Raw genomic sequence first — 22,188 nt, forward strand, 5'->3', positions numbered from 1 at the left:
CAGTTTGATTGATGTAAAATGAGCTGTGTTGTGAAGTAAAAACCAAAATCAGATAATGTCCTGTCAATCATGTCACCTTGCACATACTCTTCGAAAATGACAATTTCAGCCTTAAACGTATCTTCATGTAACACTTCAATTCTTCTGCTGTACTGTAAAAACCACAACAAAACACACAGTGTTACCATATTTGTCATTTCACTTGTTACAGGCATAGCAGATTTTTCATTACAGCTCATTACAGTCAACTTTTCGTTCACTTTAACAGCCAAATAGTTGGATTGGAAAGGATGCTGTTAACAGCTTTGAGAGACAATATCAGAGAGAGGGGGTGGGAAGAGAGAAAAAGAGAGAGAGAGAGAGTCCTCCACCTCCTCTCACACCTCCACAAAAGCACAGGACCAACACAAGGTGGGAGAGCAGGTCGCCATGGCAACTGACTAGTGGCCTCCAAGGAGAGTCACACACATCCCCCAGACTTCCTCAATTAGCGTGCACACACACATATGCTAGGAGGGCTTTAGTGCTGGCTCTGGGTAGTTACAATTATATTTTTTAAATGATCAGTAGAGCTACCTTATCTTATCTTAAGTGCTATTTTTGAGGTCTCATTGTATGATGTTACACAGATTGTCGACGCACTTGAGTGCATTTGTAATTGGTGACCAGGACACACACCATTTCTATGGGCAGGTCAGTGACACGCTGGGGCTCTGTTAATTGGCTCAGCACTGGCTCAGACGGGGGTTTTGTACAGTTTCGCCATATAAGCAGGATATGCTCCTAAAGGTAATGTGGTAATGTGGTCATTTAGATGATTCTGTGTCTTTTATCCTCTAGTTCAGTGGCTTCTCACTTCGAGTTGCTGTTTGCTTTTTTACTTTCTTCGCCACTTTCTCCACTAAAAAAGTTCAAATAAAGCAACTGTACCAACACATTTAAATACAGAGTTAAACACCCACACCATTGTCAAAGTCTGGCACTTTTTTTCACACACATACTTATACAGACACCCACACGCCCACACAAACAAGCACACACACTCCTTGTCCTCTTGCCTGGCAGCCCAAGGGTCCACCCCCTCTCTTCATTCAGCCTGGTCATGTGACCTGAGCTGTGTGAGTAGAACTGCACCGTGTGAGCCATCCATTCATTTCCTCCTGAGAAAGAGTTGGAGGAGGAGGAACCAGTGAGAAGGGGGTAACATCAGAAAGTGCGACAGAAGAAAATAAGATATTGTAGAAAAGAAAGATAAAGGGACGTTGTGAGGATTGTGGCTCTCGCTGTCAAATACTGAGGTTGATAAACAAGGTCAGTACTGTTCAACTTGTTTTTCCTTTAGGTTTGTCACGCTTTAGATTTTTAGTTTGGACTTGTCATATATCATTCAGCTTCAAGGTACAAATGTAAACGTGAGCACCCTATAAATAAACTGAAAATACCTAGAAAATACATTTACACTTGTCAGTGTTAACATAATATATGTATAGATATATATTTATGTGTTTAAACAGTAAACCTTTAACATGATCATAAACAATAATCTGTATGTTGATTTGCTTTATGGACCTCGCTATTGTGGCACCATTTTGATAGTTTTTTTGACACTTTTATTTTTTTGGTGGATTTGCATACAGTACATGTATAATCTGTGGCTTCTGACTTTCTGACCTAGATAGTTTGGTCCGAATTCTTAGCACACCTCAATTTAAACGTATCATATTCTCAAATGCTAGTTGATGTCATAGATTCTTTTTTGTATTGTGTTTGTTTGAATTTGTCTTGTTTGTGAAACACTGAGATTCATATTTAGTGCTTCACCAGCAGCGTCATGTATATGATGCCTCTCGCAGCCAGTTATCAATGCTACATGGATCCTTCTTTCATTTGATTCATGCTTTTGCAAGAGCTGACAGCTACGACTTATGTCTTTAAAACAACAATGCCTGATCAATTCAATTCAGTTTCATTTTTATATAGCTCTTTTTACAATGTTTCATTGTTTCAAAGCAGCTTTACAGGAAGAGGTATAATATATAAATGCGGTATGAATGTAGGCTACTGTAGTCCTGTAGCTTTGTTTTTAAGTAGAGGAAGTAGAGCTGTTCTCCGACTGTTGCATCTGTTGGTCTGATTTGACATGGCTGGTGTTGCCTCTCCATCTGCCAGAGGTTTCCCTCTCAGGTATGCAACATGGTATTTCCAGCCAAGACGTGTTAACTTTCAAAGCTCTTAAAATGAATTCGAAATCAGTAAGAAAACCACAACACTATTCAAGTTAAATATATATTTTTAGTATCTAAAAATACACAGCACCAACTGCACCGCAGAATAGAAACCGCACCTGAGAGTTCCTCCCAAGTGTCAATTAGTCTAGTGTCTGTCGTGTCTACACCGGATGTGCCTCATTCTGCAGTTGCATGGGGGGAAGTTCGGGGGTCACTGGGTCTCATGTTTTTGGAAGCGTTTCTCCACCTGAAACATCAATAAAATAAGCAAACTTTCCCCTCGCTGTGGCCTTTAAATGACCCGGCGAGGCATCTCTAGCTGGTTCACCTCTGGAGGGGGGCGAGTTGTGTTGTTGTACGTGGCCTTTATGTTCACAAAGTGAGCCAAAGAACTGGAGAGGTGCTGAAGGCTGAATGTGTGGGCTTTGTGCAAACATGATCAGAATCAAAAATTTGAGGGGGTGTTAAACAGGTGTGGAGAAAGTTTTGTATAACAAGGTTTTGCGATCAATATTGTGCTTTAAAATGTGAACTCTTTTGTCAGGGTGAATGTAGTTGTGGGTTTGATAAGAGACATATTATGTTTATTAAGATATAAAGTCAGTATCGTTAGTATCAGTAGTCGTAAGGGAGGAGTCTTTCATACATAATCTCATATTTTTTAATTGGTAAGGAGAAATAAAATAGCAAGAATGTGGTTGGATTATAGAGCTATATTGTTACTGTGGATAGCCTAGTTTAGAAATGTTGGCGCTGTAAGCAACATTTGGAAATATTTGGATTCATATAAAGATCTTCGAATTTGTTATCCTGGCCGATGTGAAAGGATCTCATGACAAAATAAAAAAACAGTAAAATTAATCCAAAATCCCAGTTTGTTCATTGGTTAATCTTAACATTGTTTTCAATGAGACATAACTGATTTTTCTTTCCAACGGGTAGTCTTGAAACCGAAAAAAGCTGGATGGAAATGTAACTTCAAGTCAAAGATAAGCTCAACCTTTTGTCTTCAAACTCTCTAGCTGTTCATGGTACAGGAACCCAGATGCTTGCACACAGACGTGCACTTCGCACATCACACACACACCTACACATATGTGCACAGTAAATAGAAATCAGAGGAACCAAATCTCCTTTGTGACTCACATGCCTACAAAGATTGAAGGGTGGTTCCTGTACAATACGGGAAACAGAGGGTCTCCCTAGTGACTGCCTGGGCCATTAAACAGAGCTCTGTGTAAGGCTTTAACCAGGGCCTGTAGCGGATGTACTTCCTGTGAACACTTGAACTGAACTTTGACCTCTGACCCTACAGCCGCTCCTGATGCGGCAAAAAGTGAGAGGAAGAGTGAGATCGAGCTTCATGTGGGATCTGTTACAGGTTAAAGGTCTGTCACAGCTAGGTTGTGCTCACCCTCCCTGCTTCTCTCTACCTCTTTCCGTTTCTACTTTCAATCTATTCTTTGGTTTTATGTGAAAGAGGACTTGGGTTCAAGTCCTGATCAGATATAGAACTGTTTACATACGCTAAACCTTGGCAAGCTCAGAGGTGAAGAAGACAGTGACCAAATTCTCAATTTAAACCAAATGATCTGAAAAAGAGCTGTTGAAGCAGAAACCACTTCGGTCTAAAATGGGTGTGAACAGACATGCAGCTTCTGCTTACAGTAATTTACCCATGTTCACTTTCGCCTCTTTTTCAACGCTTTCGTCTTTAGCTGCAGCTGCGAGTTTTCCAGTTTCACGGAGGGCAGAGAAGGAAAAACAATTCTTACCCAGCCCTGTGTGAGCATGCACTGCTGGAAAACAAACACAGCTGCCTTGCTCATTACGGGCAGATGCATCACAACACTCAGGGAAGAGGGGTAATACCGTTCAGGAATTGTGCCTCAATTGTAAGTAAAGAGACGTGTGTTGATTCGTCAGAAACAACATTGTTTAGTCATGATTATGGGCATTTCGGAAGAGCTCTTACCCAGTTTCCCCTCTCTTCCATTTCTTTCAGCAGGGTTACTCTTTGTATGATGTTGAGTCTCTGGGTGGTTAACGGTCACGGTAGTTAGCATGCTTGGTTACTGGCACTCACATTGCGCTTTAGGGGTTGAATCTTTTCTGGCACCGCTGTACAAGAGGCTCAGGCTTTCTTACAATGCCGCGGACAGCTGGGGAGGACTATCGCTGCCCCCTGAGTCCACAAGATCTACTGGGAATGCAGGCAGATCTCTTCCAGCTGTGAAACAGGCAAAAGTTTCAACCACCTTATCAGGATTGAGCAATTACAATATTCACAATATATTGGTGATTTCTTTGGCAATATGAGCAACCAAAAATCTAAATTCTTTCACCATTTACTCACCGTCACATCATTCCAAACATTTATGACTTTCTTTTGCAGAACAGAAAGAAGATATTTTGACGAACATTGGTAACCAAACAACACTGGACCCCACTGACTTCCATCAAATGAACACAAAAGCACTGAGACATTTCTCAATATATCTTCTTTTGTGTTCCATAGAGGAAAGGAAGTCATACAGGTCATAAAGACATGAGGATGCGTAAATGATGACAGAATTTCTGTTTTTGGTGAGGCATATATGAGAGTGTTGAATCATTTATAGCTTCACATCAAAAATGAAGATTTACTTAAAAAATGGTGTTGGCAACTTTGAGTTTTCTCAAGACGATTCTCTGATGTAATGATTTCACCTTGTAACCACTCAAATATGTCCATTATACAAATAGTCATGCACCAGTTACACAGACAACTGTTTTCTCTAAAACTGTTTCTCTCCAAATGTCAGCAATTCGTATCTGTATATACATACTGCTCCATTCCGCAAGCAATCAGAGGTGTGAAGGCAGCAAGACAGAGAACCCCACAAAGTGCACAATGGAGTGCTCAGCGGAGTACAATAAACTCTGGCTCTAGACTCCAGTGATGGTCATTAATTATGATTTAGACCAGTTTCATTCCAAAAATGAGTCTGAGCGGCTGCCCTAATGGAAAACGGGAAGCGCCTCCACACAGTTACTGTGGATGATGGTTTGTTTTATCACTGTATGATTGGATTGGCTGAAGTCACTGTCTTGTACATGCACTCCTGTGCTCCTGCTTTTTAAAGCTCTCATTCTTTAGTAACGTATTCTTCACAAACTCCTCACGATCGACGCCGCGCCGTTGTGCAATATTGCCTAATAACATGACCTTCACATATTGCTCACCCAGTGTGTGCCAGACCTCTGATAATAAACAGTTTGACGGCATGCGGTTCAATAGTTCAAGTCAAATTACACACATCTGTCTCACCCTGTCCAATGGAACACCAGAGAGAGAGCTTCAGATGTTTCTGGCCTGCTGTCTTCATGGAAGACAGCACAGCAAACCAGTCCAAGCTGTGACCGAGAGGCCATTTGTTGGTTTTTCGACCTGATCTGGAAACAGTTTTGCTTGCTAAGGTTGCGACCATCACCATTGTAAGAGGAACCCTCAAACTGGTCTTGGACATGTAAAAACAGTTGTTCCACATACTTTGCACTCTGGATAGTCTTATAACATGCAGTGCCATGGTAGACAAGAGCAGATGAAGAAGAAACTACAGGAGACGGGAGAAAAAAATATATACCATGTCCTGAAATTTTGTCGAGATGTTTGCGTAACAGGAAAAACAGCTTGTGACTTTACAAACCATGCATTCAAATGTGAAGTAACTTACTCTGTAAGACAGAATTTTTTTTTTTAGATTATATTCATCTTCCACTATACGTGATACACGGCCACACACTTGACGGAATTTCCACTCATAGACAAAAATACTTGACCTGCTGTCACCTGTATGGCAAGAGGCAAGAAGGTCCCACATGAGGTCAGTAAATACTAACCTATGCGCTGCTCATACTGACAGCTTTAAGCGGAGAGGTTCCAGGTCCCCCCTCAAATCAATAACAGATGTGCAAGTGAGCGTGTTCAGTCCTAGTTCCCTCTGAAGGCAAGTGGAAAATTCAAAAGTCTGATTTCAGGACCAAATTTGAGAAATCTGCAAGAGACATTCTGTAGTTTTTATTTATTTTAAAACCTGTGAGAGGCAGATGAATCTTCAGACAAAGCATTGATTGTGAAGCTTATCCACAAAAAAGCTCTCAAGGTTTTCATACATCAACATCTTGTCTGTAACTTTTATTTTTGTAGTTGTAATTCCAAAATCGCTCTACAGCTACCGACAAAAATTGAACACTGCTAGGTGTGAGTGAAATGGGCCCTTACTCTGTGGTACTGAATGCTTTATATACCACTATGTAGAATTTCTTTCGGCAACAAAAAATTTATAGAGAACATAATTTATGTTTTATTTGTGGCAGGACACATTCAGATGAAACTGATAAACACAGAGAGCTCAGTTACAATGACTGGAATGTTTACATTTGCATCCTCAGCTGTTCCTGGCATTGTTTAACTGCAATGCTCTGGCCAGTCAGTTCTTTAAAAGTTGCTGTTCTTTTACTCCAGTTGACTCAGATAGTGTGACAGCACACCTTTCCCGACACATACACACACAGTCCTCTTCTTTCTCTCAGCTTTTCTTTCTTGGAGGTTTGACAATGACCTGGCTCTATCCGACAGAAGTTTTCCTGCCAAGGAAAATGAGCTCTGTTGAAATGGAAAGTCTGAAGTCACTCAGGGCTTCTTGGCAAGAGACAATTACGCAAAGCAGGAGGATCCAGAAGAAGTCTACTTCTTGGGGATGGATCCAGAGCTGTCTATGGATCTGCTCAGTTTTTCAGCACAGTTCATTTGAGAAAAAGAAAAAGTCTCATCCTGGATCTACATCCCAAGGCTTTGTGAATTAAAGCCCAGATGTGTCTGTTATCTACACAACGAGGAAGGAGAAAAAGGAAGAATGGAGATGTGGAAGATGTTTGTACAGAAGGCATTATGGGTAAGGCTTGAGGCTGCTTATCAGAACCATGGCAGTGGGCAGGAAGCAGCTCTGACCTGAGGTCACATTCTAATGAGACTGCCCAACTAGACCACTAAAATGCTGAGTCACTGATCTCTTGTCAGTGAAGACATTACAGACTGAAATATGCCAATGATGAATGAATACCAACTGAGACAGCATTCAAACCCAAAATACAGTGAGGGAAATAATTATTTGATCCCCTGCTGATTTTGTAAGTTTGCCTGCTTACAAAGAAATGAAGGGTCTATAATTTTTATGGTAGGTTTATTTTAACTGATAGAGACAGAATATTAAAAAAAAATCAGGGGAAAACATGTTATATAAAGGTTATAAATTGATTTGCATTTCATTCAGTGAAATAAGTATTTGATCCCGTACCAACTAGCAAGAATTCTGGCTCCACAGATTGGTTATCTGCCTATATGGACCACAGATAAGTCCTGTCACTTTAAGAAAGTACTCTTAAGTCAGCTTGTTATGTACAGTATATAAAAGATGCCTGCCAACAGAATCTGTATCTTCCATTTCAACCTCTCCACCACCATGGTCCAGACCAAATAGGTTTTAAAGGATGTCAGGGACCAGATTGGAGACCTGCACAAACCTTGAATAGGCTACAGACAGAAGCTTGGTGAGAAGGAGACAACTGTTGGTGCTATTATTTGGAAATAGAAGAAATACAAAATAACTATCAAATGCCCTTGTTCAGGAGCTCCCTGCAAGATTTCCCCAATGGAGTAAAGATGATCATGAGAAAGGTTAAAGATCAGCCCAGAACTACACGAAAGAAGCTTGTTAATGATTTCAAGACAGTTGGGACCACAGTAAAAGCAAGCAAACCATTGGTAACACGTTATGCCACAATAGATTGAAATCGTGAAGCACCTGCAAGTTTTTGACTATGAACATCAAAATGATTCAGAAAAGGCTTTGGCGAAAGTGCTGGCACTGCTGTGAGACCAAAATTGACTCCTGTTTTTGGTGGGAGAGAAATGCTGACTATGACCCCAAGAAAACCATCCCTACAGAGAAGCAGAGTGTTGGAAACATTATGCTTTAGGGATTTTTCTCTGCTACGGGTATACAGGATGACTTCACCGCATTGAGGGGCTGAGGGACAGGCCCATGTACCGTAAAATCTTGGACGAGAACCTCCTCCCCTTAACTAGATCACTGAAGATGGGTCGTGGATGTGCCTTTAACATGACAAAGACCCAAAACATATTGCCAAGACAACCAAAGAGTGGCTTAAGGAGAAGCACATTAAATGTCCTAGCCAGTCTCTAGTCGAAAATCTGTAAAGGAGGCTAAAACTCCAATTTGCTCAGCGACAGCCAAGAAACCTTAAAGATTTACAGAGGAGTGGACTAAAATATATCCTGACAAATGTGCAAACCTGGGGCCTCATGTACGAAAACTTGCGTTGATTCCATTCTAAAACATTGCGTACGGACAAAGCTGTAAATGTGCGTACGCACAAAAAAACTCACGCCAGACATGACCAAATCATCAGAGCAGAAAAAGAAAAAGAAATTTTAAATATGCCAAGCAGTTAAACCCATCTAATGGTTGTATCTGAGAACAAAACTCCATAGATGCTGTATGAGCTGTAACATACACACATCTGTGTAACACAAAGCTTCTCTTGCCCTACCCTGTATATTCAGATATCAAGTGGGGTGGTCTGCACCTGGCTGTGGTAAACAACAACACTATAACCTACAGTATAAGATTCCTCTGCCAGGAAGTGCAGTGTCCTCAGATTTGTGCCATTACAGCAGGTTTAAGCATTGGATGTCCAAAGCACTCAGGAGCCGAGATTTTAAGTGTGCCCAACCCATCGGGACCCCACCCGTTTCCTCTAACTTCCTGCCTGCCAGGGATTACACATGAGCACACAGAAGTAAACTAACCAGGTCAACAGAAGCCAAAACAGTCAGCAGTTTCCAACCTCTCTAATGAATCTGCAAGTGCTGCAGTAAGAGGAAGAAATCAGGTGATTTCCAGATAAAATACACCTCCTCCATTTATCAGTGCTGCTGAGCTATGAGAGCCGGACTAACCCCATCGCCTCCAATGAACAGGGGAGCGTTCACACTTTTGCACCTCTTCCGAAAGCTGTAATGTAAGTATGTGAGCGCATGGCTGCCTGTGCTTCTTTCATGAAATGGTGGTTGAAGTTAAACTTTCTGTAAGTAGAATTTTTGTAATATCTCGTGAAGGCAAGACTATGACTAAGACTATAGTGATGGGACTAGATTTATTTCATAATAGAATTTCTTGAGTGCTCTGGAATACTTAATTATGATTGGCCAGTCAGGCAGTTATCAGTTATTCCTCAAGTCATCCAGGTACTGTGAGTCATTTTGACAAGTGCAGTTTAACATTACACATAAATTAAATAAAAATATGCCTTTTTCAAAAATGGGATTACATACTGTAGCGAGGAAGGCGGGACGAGAGCCGTGGGGCAGGAAGGCGGGGCCGGTGGCGTCAGTGATAATGAGTATCAGCTGTACGCGCACCGGTCCCGCATGCCTCACGGGGAGCTAGGGAGCATAAGAGGACGAGCGACGGGACTGCCGACGAGAGAGGACCGGGCCCGGAAATGTTACGTTTTATTTATGTTTGTGGCCGGCAGTCGACCGTGAGGTGGCTGCCGGCCTTTTACTTCCGTGTTATTGTTTGTTTATTTTTGATTAAAGTGTGTTAAATGTTCGCCGGTTCCCGCCTCCTTCCTTCCTTGCCTAGAGACCTTGCTACATATACATACACTGTATGGGATTATGTTGACAAATGATTAAACCAAACTGCGTGTTCCTCTCATTTTAACTTTGTGTCTTGCCTTAAAACAGAACGTAATCAGGTTTTCCTCATAGAACTTCTGCATTTGTTACAAGTAAGCCTAATGAAGTATTTTAAATCAATATTTCATAAAAGGTTCTTAAAAGGTAAATTGATAAATTAAGGTAAGGCAAGTGTAGTAAGCATGAAGATGTACAGCCAGCCAGTTGTTATCGCAAAATAAACCTCAACAGTGTGATCAAGACCCAATGCACAGCGTCTTTAATATGATAGAATTTTAAATATGATATTTAATATGTGGGGATTGCTAGAGGATGATTCTCGGGTAGTAGTCTACATTTACAGTATATTCTTTATTATATTACAAGAATGTACCTTATTTAGTTAACTTAGTTAACTTACTACAAATTCAGGGTTGTAGTTTAAACGCTACAGAGTGCAAATAATTCTGTGCCAGCAGAGTCCCATAGAGTGTTTTTAAGTGGCTGTATGGGGATGTAAACAGAACTCTCTAATTGATAATTAATGACCTGGCCCACACAGAGTCTGCATCTGCAGGTCTCAGCAAAAAAACATATAAGCACAATCTGAATGCCCGTCATTCATAAAATTCTGCCTGGGCTTAATAATGATTTATAGGAGGACATTACAAACAAAAGCATCTGTTCTCATCTTTGACGACATGGATTTGAAATATAGTAACTGTAAGCATTACCACACAAGGGCGCTGTTTGACTCAACGCCAGCACGGCTGTTCGACCGTAAAAATGAGGGCCCAGGATGAGTGTGATATGGCTTTTATATAACAGTTCAATAAACAAGAAGTTGTCATTGAGTAATCTTAGGATCGACGTTACGTGTCATAGACAGTCTGTCTGAAATACTGCAACAACAGACAAGCATTTTGTTACATGAATCAGTACTCTTGAAACTGGAACTGTTGGACTGTATGATAATGCTTTATTAAATGCAGTGGTCTACTCTGTACATTTTTGACCTAAGAGATTCTGTTTAGTGGTCTCACACTAAGCAACGCCCATATATGAACCATCGACAAATCCATGGCTGAAAGGTGTTGCCAGTGGTGTCATCACAGCTTTACCAAAACCCATCTGATTTCTTCATTCCTCACAGAAGCTGACTGAACAATCGTTTTAACACTTTGTGTTATTGAATTGAGTCTAACTTTTCTTTTCTGTCACTCTTTGCAGGCACAGTGATATCAGGATGCTGATGCTGGATGGAATGCCAGCCCTGCCAGTTAAAATCGATCCTGCAGAGTCACAGAGGCGGGTAAGAGGTCATAGCTACAGTACAGTATGTCACAACTGAGTATGCACAGCATTGAGATTCCATTTTTGTAGGCAAGATCTGGGACTTGCTGACATTTTATTTAAGCAGGCCCTTAAATTAACACTTGCCAAGCAGCAAATGCAAGGAAATTTACTTGCGTATGCTTTAACATATACACATGCTTTCCCCCAGCCCTAAAGCTATCTCTCCATTTCCATGTATAACCAAACAAAATCTACGTTTGCTATCCTACACAGTTGCACCCTGCTTTACCCATTTTTGTACTGTTTGTATCGTTGATGGGAGAGATTGAGCGCAGGATGTGCGTGGGCCACGCAGCCCCGCTTTGAAGTGCGTTAAATCAACAGGCAGTGCAGACACTGAAACGTGTTTCTTGTTTGAACGGGCTCAACGCCAGGCCCCTTTTCTTGGAAATGCACCCCCGTCATTAAAGCCATCCTCACCAGAAGCTATTCGGATTCGGAAAATTAGCCATAATGACTGGTAGCCCCCCATACACGGGGTTGGATGAGGGCCGGATGGGAGGGGAGGGACAGGGGGGTGAGAAAGGTGAAGCATGAGCCGGGAGAGAGAGAAATGGAGTAGAGATAAAGTTTCAAAACATGTTCCATTTTGGCTGTACAGACTCCAAGTCAACCACAGTAAAAAAACAGGGGGAAATTTTTGGCTAGAAATGATGCTGCCATCTGACCACTTTCTGTCCATGGTTTCGTTGAGCCTGAGTGAGTGCTTCTGACATGTTTAACTGTAATGTTTTTTCAATTTGTTAATTCAGGATAACAGCTGAGTCAGTAAATGTCTGAAAGGCTGTTTTTTACTTATTTTTTTCTTTGTGCCTTTTGTGATGTGTTTATCCCATTTATTGATTTATAGTACACAGAATAGTATATGGAAATATGTTTCTACTTTTGCTCATTTACACCATTTATAAAAAAGGAATGTAGTTAACTGATTCATTCATATGTGTTGCCTTTCAGTCTCCTGTGATCCATGACTACACAGAGATGGGCGTGCTGGTGTTGAACCACAGATTTCGGGCAGAAGAAATGCGATTCCTATCTGACCCGTTTCAGACACAAACTGAGCCTGTGGATCTGTCCACGAACAAAGCCAGAACCTCCCCATCGCTTTCTGCTTCTTCATCTTTGTCCTCATCCCCCTCATCATCCTCTTTATCGATACGATTTTGTCCGCGGTCCCCTCCTCCCAGCAAGTCTGTGTTATCTTCATCTTCATCTTCACCATCATCATTATCTTTTTCCACTTCAGTCATAACCCCCGTTCCTCGTTTGAAGATGTCCCCATCCAGCCCTGGTCCAGTGGTGGCATCTCCCCTATCCAGGAGTCTCAGGGGCCAGTCATTTTTGCACATACCCCAGCTGATGCCTCCATGCTCCAGTGCCGTTCACCTCCACCCCCGCAGGGTGCCAGTGGTAGTGCAGCCCATGCCTGTGGTCTACCCTGGGATTGGATCTTTGGGCAACAGCAGGCTAATGATGCCACTGCTGGAGGAAGACAGGATGCACAGGAAAGGTAAGAAAATTCTATTTTATTTGACAGAATTTTCATGTATTATTGGAATGCGGTAACAAAATATTAAAATTTGTTTTTTTCTGGTGCCCCAGCTGCCAGAATATTACCTGTTTACAGATTTCTTTTACAGTGAAGTAAAGGGGGCACTAATGAGGTCTAAATGAAAGCAAGCACTGAATGACTCTGTTCAGGGCCTTTAAATAAGGTTAATATAGTAAAGTGTAATGCAATAAATCAATTTCAATTCACAGTCATTTTTTACTTGTTACTTTATTTAAAAAAGTAAATCAATATTTTTAAAGTAGCGACAAGATGTAGTAAACATGTTACCATGACTTTAGTGTGGTATAATCTCTATTCTGTTATCTATGTGAAGTTATATTCAGTTATATAAGTTGTATGTACTTATATTCACAAGGGTTGAAGTCAAATGATGTCAGACTGAATTTCCAGCAAAATTGTACCTTACAAAACATTATTTTAAGCTTACTGTTGTGAATTGGGGTAAGGTAAGAAGGCTGTTTTGAATATTTCATTTATTTTTGAAGGCTTCTCTCAATAATTGATTGTTCATTTGTATGTGTTTTTCACACTAAACCATGTTCAGTAAATAAGCATAATGCATTATTATGTAAAAAAAATTCAACTATGTGCCAGTGACAAAAAACCTCATATAAGGTTTACAAAACATGCGCATAGAGTTTGAAGCAATCCTGCCCTACACTGTAAAAAATCCCTTAAAAAGCATAATATTCAGTAAAATAAAACTATATGGTTTTCATGTCACACCTAACTTATAAATGTGCTGTTTATTTACGTAATTTAACATTTTATACTGTATTTCAAGACTACTTGAAATTTCTGTAAAAAAATTCTATGAAATTACAGTGCTCTCTTCTGAATACTCATCCCCAGAGTACTCAAATACTCAGCCCTTCAGAATGACTGCGCTAGTGATGCTCACTTTCAAATGGATTTCCTTCAAATCTCTTCGTGAGACCAATTAGAATTGATTTATTGTTCTAATTTACAGTATCATGGAGAGAGAGAGGAAGAACCCACTCTTTCCTCCTCGCATGCGACGCCTTTCATACTCTTCCTTTCACCGGCTGTCTCTCTCCCTCTCAGTAGGTGGACAGCGGTGTTTTTAAAAGCCTGTCTTTGAGTTCCCGTGTTCCTGGCAGGGTCATTGACAAAGCCCAGAGCTTGGCTGTGTGTTAGACAGACTCAGCTCTTATAAGTGCAGTTCCATTGTGCTCGCCTCTTTATATTCCTCAAAACAGGCAGCAGCCAATATCCCCACAGGAAGTAGATGCTACGGTAAAAAATGCTGCTCAGCTAAACAAGGGCACCTGGGTTTATAAGGGACAGAGTGCACAGAACACAATAGCAGCTTCGGCGAGAGGCAGGGTTAAAGAGATACAAAATGGGAGAAATGGTTAGAAGACGAAAATAACTTTACATGAGAGCTAGGGTAGCGCATCAATTGTCTGTTTAAAAACTGTGCTTTTGGCCTGTCAGAGGACTTGACTGTCTTGACTACATTTAACAATCAAAATCATTATATAAAGAAATCTAATTATAATCTAAAATGTCTTTTTGCTGTATTTCACAAGAGGTTCTATTATTTGGACTCTTCACATTAACAATTGACATACTGTACTGTACATCATGACAAGAAGGCAATTTAATAATGCCATTTATTTTTCTTTAATGTTTACAAATTTTGTTTTGTTTTGAATGTGTTTTTATGAAATGATCAAACTCATTTTTGTCTGACTTTTTTTATCAATAACAGAGGTTTGGTCCTAAGCTATATACTCCCCATACTGAGAGATGTTTCATGTATTTTTCATACACTACAGAGTTTTGGGACCTCTGTATAGATGCTGTTTATGGAAAATGCCAATTACAGTGTGATTAATAATAAGGTCATTAGTCACTTACACTACCCCCTGCAATTTCTCAACACTTAAACACATAAACTCAAAACATTTTCCTGAACAAGGAAAGCTTGCCTGCCTTTGGGCAAGAGTGCTGCTTTTAATGGGCTCTGAGGATAGCAAGGCTTTCCTTTCATTCTTTTAGTTATTTTTCATCCTGTTTCCTCCGGGGGTAGGAATAGACACAGAGGTTAGAAATGTCGAATGTCATATAAGTCTCTCTTCGTCTTTTATTAGTGTGTATGTGTGTGTGTCTTGTGTCTTTTAAAGCTGACCAGTCAAAGAAGGCATTTATCAACATCAGCACACAGCGTATGTGTGTGTGCAAGCAAGCAGGTTGTCACATAATTAGACCTGTGCAGTTCACACTTTGATGATCCAATTTTGTTCATTAAAAACATTCAAGATTCACACACAGAGACCAGCCCCCTATCTTGAGGGGCTCTACCCTTATGCTCTGCAGTCTCTCATGAGGTATCCATGGCAACAAGGCAGGACATAGGATGACATGAATACAACAGAGACTTTAGAAATTGCAACAAAACAAATGAATAAAACATAACATTACACATATAGAATAGTTTATATCTGATAATTCGTTAACACTTTACATTAAGGTTCCCTAAGCATTTATAAATGTGTTCATTAATGATTAATAAGTCAATTACAAATGCATTATAAAGCAGTTATAACTGCATAAATAAAAAGGGGGATTCTAACAAAATACCTGCCAAATAGTAAGCCATTTATAACTCACATGTTATAAATGCTTAATAAATGTATTTATTCATTATATATTTGACTCGAAAGCAGATTCATTGTTATCTTGATGTTGTTTGCAAAATAAGCTGTCAGGCGGGAGACTGTAGGATGTTATGTGGGTTTTTCTTATTATTGTATATTTCACATCTTATGTCACTTTTCAAACCATGTTGCTTACTTGATCTGATTCCGAATGTCTTACGGTGCCCTCCAGAATGCTTTCAGATCATCATGCTTATACAAAGCAGTTTTTTCTTGCTTACCAAGATAAATTCATCAAACTTTTGATCACTTTTTAACACTAAATGCACAAAGGTTATTGTAGGTTGTTGTAAACACATCTCTGATGTGAATCATACATTTAGAATTAGTATTGAATGCCCATGAAAGTGCACTTAAAAAAAAAGTGGATGCCTGTGAAGTATTCATTCACAACTTCAAAACACCAAACTACAAAAAAATGTTAAGAGTTATAAATGTTAGCAAACCATGAAAGTGTGCCTTGATATAGTGGATTCATGTGAACCATTTATGAAATATACAATAATAAGAAAAACCAACATAACACCATACAGTTTCCATTCTGACAGCCTATTCAGCCTACATTTATTAAGCATTTATAACATGTGAGTTAAAAATGGCTCACTATTTGGAAGGTATTTCGTTAGAATTCCTTTTTATTTTTGCAGTTATAACTGCTTTATAATGCATTTGTAATTGACTTATTAATCATCAATGAACACATTTACAAATGCTTTATAAAGGGAACCTTAATGTAAAGTGTTACCGATCATTCGTTGTCATTAGATTAGGATCTTGATCATTTGGCTTAATGCATCAGTGCTTTGGCCAAAGACACAGATAGTAGAGCCACTGACCAAACCACTTCCCATCAACCATTTCCCATCAAAGATCAGCATTGCACAGATGGCATCTGTTTAGGCTCATACGTAGAGTTATACTAGCCTACATTGTACAAATTCATGTGGTATCAGGAATTGTTTGACATATGTAGTATAATTAAACAAAAACATTTGTTAAATTTGAACGTTTGTGAGAAATGTCTAAAATCAACATGCATGCAAAGATTTCGCACATATTCATCTGCTCCAACCTTGTGTTTATATGCAGTCACACAGCGAATCGCAGATGGACTGTCACCACGGCGGTCTTTGAGTGACAGCGAGGATGATGACCTGCCCAACGTGACCTTGGAGAGTGTGAATGAAACAGGCTCCACCGCCCTAACCATCGCCCGCGCTGTGCAAGAGTACGAACATTATTACTCTCAATATCCTTAACAGCCTTTAATAGGGTGGGCAATTCAGGTTCTGAAGAGTCATTGTCCTGCAGAGTTTACTGCATGACATTTGCATTTAATTCTTGTAAATCCATGTATTCCATCTAAATCATAAATGTTACATATATACATATTTAAATATAGGGTACAAGCAGCCCACAATAATCAGAATAGCTAGATGAGGAGGGCTGGACTTGCGAGGCCTTGGGCACTAATGGAAATTTCTGAGTTCAGGTAAGGATAGAGGCAAACAGCTGGCAGGGCTGAGTAAATGTGTCTGGACAGGATGCAGGTGACAGTATGTTTTATACTAAGGTGAAAATAAGTGTAAAATACAGTGTGAGAAAGATTTCCCGAATGGCCCTGTTGAATTGGATATAGCCATTCAGATAGTGTAAACTCTAAGTTTATATATAGCCTATATTAGTGGTTCTCAAACTGGGGGCCACCCAGGGGGCCAAGATGGATCCAGGCAGGCACAGATTTTGTGGCATTTTATGAAATGTTGGAATTTATCAAAGATTTTATCCAATCAAACATCAGAAAAATAAAACCACCAACAAAAGAATTGCTCTAGGTGTAGCTCCCCAGCAATATACAGTAGCTTAAGGTCTCTGTGTGCATAAATATAAACATCCCAGTCTCACAGGGAGTGTTTGCTTCAGGTTGAAAGTGTTAGACACATGTGCAGAGGTCAGTACAGGTTTATTCTGTATCCCCTGGGCCCGGAGCCACGTGAACATGCTCCAGTTTTACCATCATTTTTATATTATACTCTTTTATAAACTGATCTCTAAAGAGTGATGCCCTGCACGTCACCAGCACTGGAAAGCCCCTCTAGTATTCTCCAATGGGAAACATACAAACAAAAGACGGAACATAAATGGCTGTGCTGAGTTTAGTCTGATGGCAGCTGTTGTTTCCCTCTCCGTTTCTTTCTTGTCGCTCTTGTTGACAACAGTCTAACATACAGGCTCCTACTGTAAAACAGTCAGTTCAGCTGCAGTTCCTCTGACCTTAAATTCCACGCTTCACGTAGGCACTCAGTGGAATGTGGAAAATATGTGGAAAATAGTGACAGCATTTTTGAAAATCTAGATATCATTTAAGGGGGAAGGAAAGTGCTAGGATGTTTTCTCTCTTCATTTTCCTCTTTGGGCCCCTGAAAGCGATGGAGTGTGCTAAAAGCTACAGGTGCACCCCCATACGCATACACAAATACTGACACCCTGCACTCCTGCGGCCCAATAGAAAAAGTAAGTGGCTCTGTGGAGGGTTACAGTAAACACTCCCAATAATAAAAAGTTCCCTCCAAAGTACCAGCATAGGTACATACAGTGGGGATGTTTGTGTGTAGGTATTGTTCATATGTCTATGCACTGTGAGTAATTTAAGTAGCAATGTTTCAACATTTGTTTATGTAAAATATACTAAACAGAAAAAAAATGCTACAAATACTAAATCAGTGTTGTTAATACAGCATACAAACGTGAATGCTTAATGTTCTGGGCACATACCACTCACATAAACCTCTACAATTAGACAATTACAAATGGCTAAATAACAACGTTTTTCTGATACCAAAAATATTTACACACTTTTTTATATTCCAAACACACCAAAAGGTTGCCATGGATCCTTCTATTAACATAAGCACTCTCTAGTGGCCACTTGAAGTAGGCTATTAGATTTATTGCAATTCGGTCGATTTCATTTTAATTAAAATGTATTTTAACACAGTGCATAAAAATCACAAATAACAGGAATTAAATTAAATAATAGTTTTTATTTTTATTTTTAAAATGGTTAAAAATAGTTTCAACACAGCTCATAAAAAGTACAATAGCATGGATGAAAATTAATAATAGTGCCACCAAAAGATTGCCCATTTATTGTAATTTGGTCGGTTACAATAAGAGGGATAAAATTAAATAATGTTTTTTAGTTTGACTTTTGCAGTATTCAAATGGTAAAAAATAGTTTCAACAAAAATAGCTCATAAAATGTACAATAACATGAATAAAACTTAACAATAGTTTTTGCATAATTTTTATGCAAATCAAACTAAAGTTTGGTATAACAGTTTTATTTTTAAAAACATATTTCAAACACACCAGGAGGCTGCCATCGATCTTTCTATTAACATAAGCACTTGAAGTATTACAGTTATTGTCAATTTTGTCATGACTCTGCTTCATCATGTCATGTCTATTCTTGGTCTTGTAGCAGAGTCATGACAAAGCCTTAGGTTTTATGTGGAGAGAGAGATTGTTGACCTTTCGGCTTTCCATACTCTCTCTCTCTCCGGTCGCTTCTCTGTTCCCGCCATCTCGTTTCCTCGTTAACTTTCCCTGAGTGTTTCATTACCCTCACCTGCCCTGTGTCATTATCCTTCGTTTGTCTTCCCCTTAAATAGTCCTCTTGTTTCATTGTCTTGTGCTCGTGTATTACGTTATGTTCCTGGTACCTGTAATCTCGTGTTGTATTTCAAGCCTGTCCAAATTGATGTTCCTTGTTCCCACCGTGAGTCATTGGTGGTCTTGTTTATGTCAGTTTAAGTCAAGTGTTTAGTAGTCTAGTTAATAGTTCTTGGTTCCTGTGTTTTCCTGTTATCATTTATTCCCCTTGTCTTTGCCATTTACCCCCCACGTGGGGTTTTGTTTTGTTATTTGTTTATTAATAAAATACCCCTGTTAACCCCTTACCTGCCGTTGCCTGCATTTGGGTTCTGTCCTTCAGCCACACGTTCCTGACACAATTTAGTCGGTTTTATTTTGATTAAAAATAGTTTAACACAGTTCTTTAAATACGACAACAGGGATAAAATTTGATTTAAAAAATGTTGTTTGTTTGATTTTTGCAGTTTTCCTCCATTGTTTATTAAAATGCAAGTTTATCTGACTAAGTCTGCTGACGAAAAGCATGATATCCTTTATTGTTTTACTAAATACATTATTTCCTGTCCTTACAGTTCCTTGTTGCCATTCGGTTTTGATAGTCTCCGAAGGCCCAGGCCCTCAGAATCACCAGACTCGAAGAGAAGACGCATCCACAGGTGTGAATTTGAAGGCTGCAATAAGGTGTACACAAAAAGCTCTCATCTAAAAGCCCACAGACGCACACACACAGGTAAGTCTTTCAACATTAACCTTTGAACCCACTTAATTGTTTAGGCTTTCGAGAAATTATGTATTTTTATGTCAGGTCATGACATTTATATGACATATCTTTTTTTCTCAGGTGAAAAGCCATACAAGTGTACATGGGATAACTGCACGTGGAAGTTTGCACGCTCGGACGAGCTGACGCGACATTACCGTAAACACACAGGTGTCAAACCGTTCAAATGCAGCGACTGTGACCGCAGCTTCTCCCGTTCTGATCACCTCGCTCTCCACCGCCGCAGACACGCTCCGCAGACATGCTTAGTGTGATAGATGCATTTCATGGACAAACAGACAGACAGAGCTGGACTCTATCTGTTAGTGTTGGAGAAGGTCCGGATTTTTTCCCCGCACCAACAATAAACAGGTGAAAGAAAAGTACGGCAGGAAAGATATAACAGGGATGGAGGGATTGATATGAGGTGTGTGTGTGTGTGTGTGTGCGTGCGTGCGTGCGTGCGTGCGTGCGTGCGTGCGTGTGTTATGATTATTCATTAGCATTTAAGTGTCTATCTTTCCCTCATCAGTTTATATTCTGCACTTTTTTGTGAGGTTTATTCCAATCAACATACTGTAAAGGTCAGTCAAGATGACAATTTACACTGACCATTGTAAGTGCTGGATTTTATTAATGTATCATAAAAGCCATGTGCTGTTACAAATGTATATGATCCTTAAAATCCTCTTCAGGTTTACTTGGGGATCCACCAGCCTCATGGAATTGTAGTTATTTCACACCAGTCTGTAAAGTATTTTCATAAGAAGAATAGTTCTTAGTATTTCTTTTTGCCTGAAAGGCAATGCAGATCATTGAAATCAATTCTGTGAGCAGGGTTTGGTTATGCATTTGGTGACTAAAAGTCACTTTGATACAAAAACGAAAATTGCAGTGTAATGATGGCATGGCTGCAGGTATACAGCTAAATCTCACTCTGTAGAGCAAAGTACAAATCAGATTCATTGCAAAGCATACAACAAAGAAAAGTAGACATTCATGTACACAATTTATAGTTATTAAATTCATATTTTAGCTTCAAACTCTGCATGGGCTCCAGTTATCACTTTATTATGAAAGCTGAAGGGGTTGTTTCATCGTGTTTGAATGTGAAGAGAAGGCCATATTCCATTAATATACCTGTAGTGTTCTGTCCTCTCAGCAGTCGCTGTCTGCGAGAGAGAAGTTGTCTCGCAACTTTTCCTTGCATCATTTGTGCACAAAACTAGTGTAGCATATGTCTGTATATTTTTTGTAGGCTTCAACATGTGGTATATCATTTTTGATCATTTGTATTGTATATCATATATTTGTTCTGTATTCTAAGATTTTGCACCCTTATGTCCATAAATATGTGATGCCAAAATTGATAGTGTTACAGGGATACCAAATGACTAATAATCATGAGTGTAAATGATCGTCAAATGGGCATTCCTTTTATTTTATCTTCTACAATGATGTATCTGTAAATTATGTTATGGTAAATGTATCATTTTATATGGATTTAACTGTGAATTTATACATAAATGCAGTATATGTCAGATTATCGCATGAATAAAGGCACCGATTTGTATGTACAAAAAAAGTTGTGTGACTGAAGGCCTTACCATCAGAGCCCCAGAATGTGCATTTGTGATCAAATAAGTACTAAATAGAATTGAATCTATTTTATGCTGCCACAATGGGTGCAGAGGTTGTTTGCCGCATTAGATCAAACCAACACAAACAAACAGCGCAAGACCTTATTAAGAAATTAATGAAAACTGTGGAGTTAACTTTTCTTAGCCATTTTTGCAATTGCTTTTAACCAGTTATTCGCAAGATTTTGTCATGATGTAAGTCAGTTATCCCCAAGTTAAAATAGGTGACCTATGTAACCACAGGCAATTTCAAAACATACCATAATCTGTAAAGGTCCTATGTGTAATTTTTTGGAGGATCTATTGACAGAATATACATATTATATGCATAACTAGCTATGTCTTCAGAGGTGTATAAAGACCTTACATACTGAAGCGTTATGTTTTTATGATCTTGGAATGAACTATTTCTATCTAAATACTCTGAGGGTCCCCTTACATGGAATTCACCACGTTGTTTCTACAGTAGCCCTAAACGGACAAACTGCTCTACTGCTCTAAATACATTGGCTGAATCCGAAATCGCATACTGCCATACTATAT

The 22,188-nt window shown here is 39.5% G+C and overlaps 1 protein-coding gene across 1 annotated transcript; it reads left to right on the top strand.

Annotated features, from left to right (window-relative positions):
• The first annotated feature begins 1,134 nt into the window (after positions 1-1,134).
• On the top strand, positions 1,135-21,577 carry klf12a (Kruppel like factor 12a). The gene is made up of 6 exons (XM_057332700.1): positions 1,135-1,311; positions 11,206-11,287; positions 12,286-12,841; positions 16,678-16,816; positions 19,818-19,975; positions 20,087-21,577. Exons 2-6 carry the CDS (start codon positions 11,222-11,224, stop codon positions 20,278-20,280), a joined length of 1,113 nt encoding a protein of 370 aa, XP_057188683.1. The 5' UTR covers positions 1,135-1,311; positions 11,206-11,221; the 3' UTR covers positions 20,281-21,577.
• The last annotated feature ends 611 nt before the right edge of the window (positions 21,578-22,188 follow it).

The sequence above is a fragment of the Triplophysa rosa genome, linkage group LG4 (assembly GCF_024868665.1).
Source record: "Triplophysa rosa linkage group LG4, Trosa_1v2, whole genome shotgun sequence".
NCBI classification, from domain to species: domain Eukaryota; kingdom Metazoa; phylum Chordata; class Actinopteri; order Cypriniformes; family Nemacheilidae; genus Triplophysa; species Triplophysa rosa.

Bases quoted from the DNA above. Each gene is read 5' to 3' on its own strand.
- klf12a (XM_057332700.1), top strand. From the start codon at position 11,222: ATGCTGATGCTGGATGGAATGCCAGCCCTGCCAGTTAAAATCGATCCT. The intron at 12,842-16,677 runs GTAAGAAAATTC...GTTTATATGCAG, and splicing joins AGACAGGATGCACAGGAAAG to TCACACAGCGAATCGCAGAT. The intron at 19,976-20,086 runs GTAAGTCTTTCA...TTTTTTTCTCAG, and splicing joins CCACAGACGCACACACACAG to GTGAAAAGCCATACAAGTGT.